We start from the raw sequence: 6,000 nt of genomic DNA on the forward strand, positions 1-6,000 counted from the left end.
ATTGATCTTTGTGTCTGTCTCAGATACTACGTTTGTCTTTGTAAGATAAGAGTAAAACAAGCAAGAACAGCGTGGAAAGTATTAGCAAGAACTAATAGAGCCCGTAGCTCGTGGTTTCTCCAAGTATATACATTTCTGTTGCTATCTGAGTTTTCTCCCAGTAATCGCCTTCTTCTTCTCTCCCATCCTGCCTATGTCTTCCTGTGCTCCTTTGTGTTCCCACTCCTTGCCTCTGCCTAGCTGTAGTCCTCCACCGAGGCCAACTCCTTGGGCTACGGGGTAAGTCCATTGCTTCCTTCCTTCAGCTTTCACTTCTTCTGCACCCACTCACTTTTGCAGTCACTTTCCTACCCTATCCTGCCATTCAGTTCTCCCCATCCGTTTTTCCTCATCTCTTTCATTTTAAATTAGTCACCTGAAAAAACTACCAGAGACAATATGATTATTTCATATGGCCTGAAAAATATTTATTCATCTCACCACCCATACTTCTGCTTTTTATGCCAAGACTACTTTACTGTATAGTACTATACAGTACTGCCTTTCTGATATGCCAGGTCTGAGATGGAGAATGTGAGGATTTATTCTTTAAGCTCCAGGAAGCAGGGAGTACACTGTTCTTCCAAGGTTGTCCTTGGTCATCCTTGGTTTTACAACAGTGTGCTTCTTACATCTCTTTCCAGGCCAGTGGTAGTAAGTGCTGTGGCACCTGCTAGCTTCAGATAGTCAACCTATACTTAAAAAGAGGAATTTGGATGAATACTGAGAATTGTTTGGTTTTGTGTCAGTTAAAGCAAGGCCTGAGTTCAGTGTTCAGATTTACACTTTCCTCAGCCTTTCTAGGGTCAGAAAGTGTTTATTCTCATTGTAAGATGTTCCTGTGGCTGTCCAGAAACATTATCGGTGCATCTCTCTTCCATTTAAAGTCTCTGGTAGTGATCACTGTGAGAAGCCAGATACTGAACTGGAAGAGCCTTGTCTACCGGAGCTCAGCCAGTTCTGACTGCTCTCAGTAAATCAAAGCACAGAGTTGCAGAAAGCTTTCATCTCAGGGATCTTCCCCCTGTGCACACTGATTCTCGTTCTTCCGTCTCAGCATCCCATCGTGAGTCTGCTAGGTAATAGCCTCCTTTGTTCCTGAGCCTCTTAATAACTGAAAACCAGCCTAAGCCAACATACAGAGCTACAGATAGTAAGTAAGCAATTCATGTCTCTCTATAAATAAACAGGAAGTGAAAGCCACCTGATTTTACTACTGTTTATTTTACTGATGTGGGTACATGCAGAAGTAAAGTGTTTCCCATCCTGACTTCTGAGAACTGCTGTCTTCCCTGGTGAGTGGAGGCTTTCCCACCCTGAGAGCCCAGGCCTGGAAGATGTTTGCCTCTGAGCAAACCTTGACATCCTTAGATGCGGACATTGGACATCTTTTTGATGTTCATTACTTGATTAGCTGATCTTCTAAATCAAGGACTAAGGAAGGCACTGACTCCACTTCTGTGACACTTGCTGGGCTGAGAGGCCTTTGCCAGATGCAAAGGCTTCTTTCAGCAGCCTGTGCAGTCATAGTTTGGCATGAGCAAAGGACTTGATTTGGAAGCAGAGCAACTTCAGTTCCCAAAACAGTAGTAGTTCTGCTATTAGTAGTATAGTATAGTATGAAGGACAAGAGCCCTTAGAGTGTCTCAGGTACATTGGATACATTTGCTTATGTTGCCAGCTGCCAAAGGCTGATCAAAGGACAGTGATTTCTGAAGGCTGGACAGGGTTGTTCCTGGAGAATAGGCCTTTATTGGAGCACCCCAGAGGCCTTGTATCATGTGCCCTAGAGTTACTCTTGTCCACCATCACTATGGAAGTGTGCATCATTAACAGACAAATTTTACTTTTTTTTTTTTTTTAATAATAAAAAGTAGTTTGGTACTATGAGTGAGTATAACCAGCCTAGCAGGGAGGGATTGTATAGTCTGGTATTATCTCCTTTGTTGTAGGGACAGGATGCAGACTAAAGGGACCTTGAGAACCTCGTGAGGTTTAACAAATCCAAGTGCAAGGTATGCACCTGGTCAAGGCAACATTCACTACCATTACAAGCTGGGGGATAAAAGGATGGGGCACAGCCCCGCTGAAAAAGACCTGGGGGTACTGATGAATGGCAGCTGAACATGAGCCAGCAGTGTGCCCTCACAGCCTGTAAAGCTATCTGTACTCTGGGTTGAATTCAGAGCAGCGCAGGCAGCAGGGCAAGGGAGCTCTGTGCTGTGAGAACTCACCTGGAGCACTGCATCCAGATATGGAGTCCTCAGTACAGGAGATATGGACCTGCTGGAGCACATCAAAAATGATCCAAGAGATGGAACACCTACGAGGGCAGGCTGAGAGAGCTGGGGCTATGCAGCCTGGAGAAGAGAAGGCTGTGAGGTGGCCTGAATGTGGCCTTCAGTATCTACAGGGGAGCAACAGAAAAAAAGGGGAGAGACTTTAGCAGGTGGTAAAAGAACAAGGGAAAATGGTTTCAAGCTCAAAGAGGGGAGATTTAGGCTGAATATAAGGAAGAAGTTTTTAACAGTGATGGTGGTGAGCCATGGGAATAGGTTGCCTGGGATGTGGTGGATGCACCATCCCAGAAGACTTGTAAGGCCAGTCTGGATCAAGCCCTGGGCAACCTGATATAGCTGTAATGTCTCTGTACATTGCAGGGAATTGGACTAGATGATCTTCAAATGTCCCTTCCAACTCTAAGGAGTCTATGATTATAACCGTTACATAATTCTGGGCTCAGTTCTTAGGCCTGTTTGTTCAGTATTTTGTCAGTGGTCTGGATGCAGGATGGAAGTGCATCATCAGCATGTTTGTTGATAGCACTCAACTAGGAGTTGCTTTTGACTCCCTGGAGGGGGAAGAGAAACCTTGCAGAGGGCTCTAGATAGGGCAAGAAACAACAGCATCAAGTTCAGCAAAGGAAAATGCCAATTTCTGCACTCAGGGTGGAGCAGTGCTGGACACAGGCATAGCCTGGGATATAAGTAGCTAAAAAGCAGCTCAGCAAAAAGGGATCTGGGTGGTGACAGCATGCTCAGCAAGAGCTCCACAGTTTAAAAAGGATGTTAAGGTACTTGAAAGCAACCAGACAGGAGCAACAAAGCTCTTAACAGGAGTGGGAGGGACTGGGAGGCATGTGCTGTGAGGGGAGGCTGGGGGCATTGTGCTGTCTGGTCTGGAGAACAGGAAGCCAGAGGCAACCTGTCTGCTCCATAGCTCTGAGGAGGGGAAGCAGAAGGAGGTGCCGTGCTTTGCTTCTGGGAGCCAAAGACAGCAGGTGTGGGAGCAGCCCAGAGCAGTGCTGGGGGAGGCTCAGACTTGGAATCAGGAAAAATCTCTTTACTATGAGGACAGGGCAACACTGGAGCAGGCTTCCTGGGAGAGGTGGGTGTTGCCCCATGCCTGTCAGTGTTCATGAGATGTTTGACTGATGTATTGAGATGCCTTCAGTAAAATGCTTTAAGTTTTGGTTAACCCCAAAGCAGACAGGCAGGCAGTGAAGATGATCTTTGAAGATCTTTGATCTTTCCAGCTGAACCATTTTATTCTCTAAGACCTTTAAAGAGATCTGAACCCATAAAGGTTTTCTTTCATGGCTCATGATTTTCACTTTGATTGAACCCCTTCTGTAGATGGGGCCAAAACTATCACTTAACAGTGTTCCTTCTCCTGTCCCTAGCCAACAAGACTTCACCCACCTCTGGAGAGGGTAGTCGCTCTGGAGGGGTCATCCATGTGTATGGTGATGACAACAGTGACAAATCTGCCAGCAGTTTTATTCCCTACTGCTCCATGGCTCAGGCACAGCTCTGTTTCCATGGTCACCGTGATGCTGTGAAGTTCTTTGTCTCTGTGCCTGGTAAGGATGAGCATAGTCCTTCCTCTGAGGGTCTGGTAGTGCTGTCTATTCTGAGGCAGGAGCTTAAGCTGACCTGCAGCAGAAGACTGCCTGTTCCATTTGTATTGCTTAGAGATCACTGTGGCTCAGACACTGGGAGTTCAAACTACAGTGTCTAAAAGATTTCATCAGCAGAAGGAATTGGCCTGCTCAGTCATGTTCGTGTGTGAGAGTGTCTGAGGGCTGAGCAGAGGCACTGATGGCACCTCTGTCCTGTCCCAGGCAATGTCCTAGCAACCTTGAATGGGAGTGTGTTGGACAGCCCCTCGGAGAACCCCAGTGCAGCAGCTACAGAGACCGAAGGGCAGAAGCTGAAGAATGTCCTGGTGCTGAGTGGAGGAGAAGGGTACATTGATTTCCGGATTGGTGAGTGCCTGATGTTGGGTGTGTGTGGAATGGGAAGGGGTGAAGGGCAACAATTTGTGGAGGAGAGGGATCACTGCTGTGGGAGAAGAAATCTGAAAAGTAGGGCAGTTTTTCTTCTGCCTCTTGCTGTGGTGGCAGATAGCAAGTATTTTGCTTGTACATCATGAAACTGCCAAACCTTGCCCCTGCCTGCAACACTGTGCTGACTGCATTAATGGCCCTGGAAAAATAAAAACACCTATACTATTGGTTACAAACACTACTGTCCCACTGTAGTCACCTGTGCTGCTCTGGGGCACTCTGTTTTAAGCATTGGCTTCCCAAATGGAACGTGGCTTTCCCTTTAGCTGGAGACAGTTTTGTTCATTCACAGAAGCTTGATTCAAAAAAGCACTGTTTTGTTATAGATGTTCTTCAGGCAAGTCTCAGCTCCCGCTGCCTGTTGTGAGACTGCAGAAACCGTAGCATGGATATTCACCTTCCCTGAACAATTCCAGGGCAGTGTAGCTTGAGATTTTCTTTCCAGCCTTTTTTACTCTGCTTTCTTATCTTCAGGGGATGGAGAAGATGATGAGACAGAGGAGAATACAGGAGATGGCACCCAGGTGAAGCCAGTACTTTCTAAGGCAGAAAGGAGCCACATTATTGTGTGGCAGGTATCATATATCCCAGAGTGAGAATTTCTCCTTTCCTACCAATGTAAGTGTCCCTGTTCCTGCCTGAATGCCACGATGTACATACAGAACGCCTGCGTTATACCTACTGCTGGAAACTGACCCCAAACAACTGCAACAGCACCTGCCTTGGACTGTGACCCCATTGTTAACTCTGAACTTGCAGCTTTCATCTTGGGCCCATGAGTTTTCTGCTCTGGAGCTAGTATCTACAAGGAGAAAAATGGCAGCACATCAATAAAGTGAAGCTTGGAGCCAGAGCTGTGCAAAAGCTTTGCCCTGGGGCTAGGGAGCTGGACAGGTGGTGGGACTGGTCCTCCAGCAGGTTGCCTTTCTTCCACCTGCATGAGAAGTAGTACGGCACCCTGGTGTTCCCTGCCAAAGCAGTGACAGAGAATCACAACTCCTACAGCACCCCAGAAGAAATCCTTTCTAGTTCACCAGTGGACATTCCACCTTATCCACTTATGCACAGAGTACACCTGAGCACAGAATAATATCCCACAGACTGACAGCAGCCAGGTACAAAGAGCCTTCAATAGAAATAAGAGTGTCAAGGTTTGGGAGGCACTTCTGTTTGTCTGCAGAAGGTGCAGGGCCATCAGTGCAGGGAACACGTCCTCCATTCTTGCAGATGGAAAGTCTCCCTCCTCTTCTGCTGCCGTTAACGTAGCAGTAGTGTGCTGGGCAACTGCAAGTGTCCAGAGATGATTGCTTGTTAGCTTCAGGTAGGTGACAGGTGTTTGATTGTGAAGGCCATGGGGCCTTTGGAAATTACTATGGGGTACTGGAACCTTGTTATTTGGAAGGGAAAAATGGCAGCAATATTTTAACTCATTCTTCCAAAAAATATCAAGCTGAAATGAACTGCTGAGTTCATTCTTTTTGTGAGCCTGAAAGGTTTAGGAGAAAGCTATCTCTACATAGCATTTATTGGCTTTTAAAATATGAGTGATGGCAGATAATGTTGGTGTGCTGTAGATTCTGCATTAACACAGTACCGTGACTCATCAGGTCCCC

The 6,000-nt window shown here is 46.5% G+C and overlaps 1 protein-coding gene across 21 annotated transcripts in view; it reads left to right on the top strand.

Moving 5' to 3' along the window:
- The window catches only part of MAPK8IP3 (mitogen-activated protein kinase 8 interacting protein 3), an 82,307-nt gene extending 76,854 nt beyond the window's left edge, over positions 1-5,453 (top strand). For 20 of the 21 annotated variants that reach the window (XM_065732251.1, XM_065732252.1, XM_065732254.1 and 17 more), the window contains 3 exons: positions 3,722-3,901; positions 4,163-4,306; positions 4,862-5,453. In XM_065732251.1, coding sequence (XP_065588323.1) covers positions 3,722-3,901; positions 4,163-4,306; positions 4,862-4,983 — 446 coding nt within the window. In that variant the 3' untranslated portion in view covers positions 4,984-5,453. Of the gene's footprint in view, positions 1-240; positions 502-3,721; positions 3,902-4,162; positions 4,307-4,861 lie in introns of those variants that run through there. The other variant, XM_065732270.1, reaches the window with a different exon arrangement.
- The last annotated feature ends 547 nt before the right edge of the window (positions 5,454-6,000 follow it).

This window comes from Cyrtonyx montezumae, unplaced genomic scaffold (assembly GCF_038088225.1).
Source record: "Cyrtonyx montezumae isolate F1298 unplaced genomic scaffold, pur_monq_1.0 scaffold_16, whole genome shotgun sequence".
Lineage (NCBI taxonomy): Eukaryota > Metazoa > Chordata > Aves > Galliformes > Odontophoridae > Cyrtonyx > Cyrtonyx montezumae.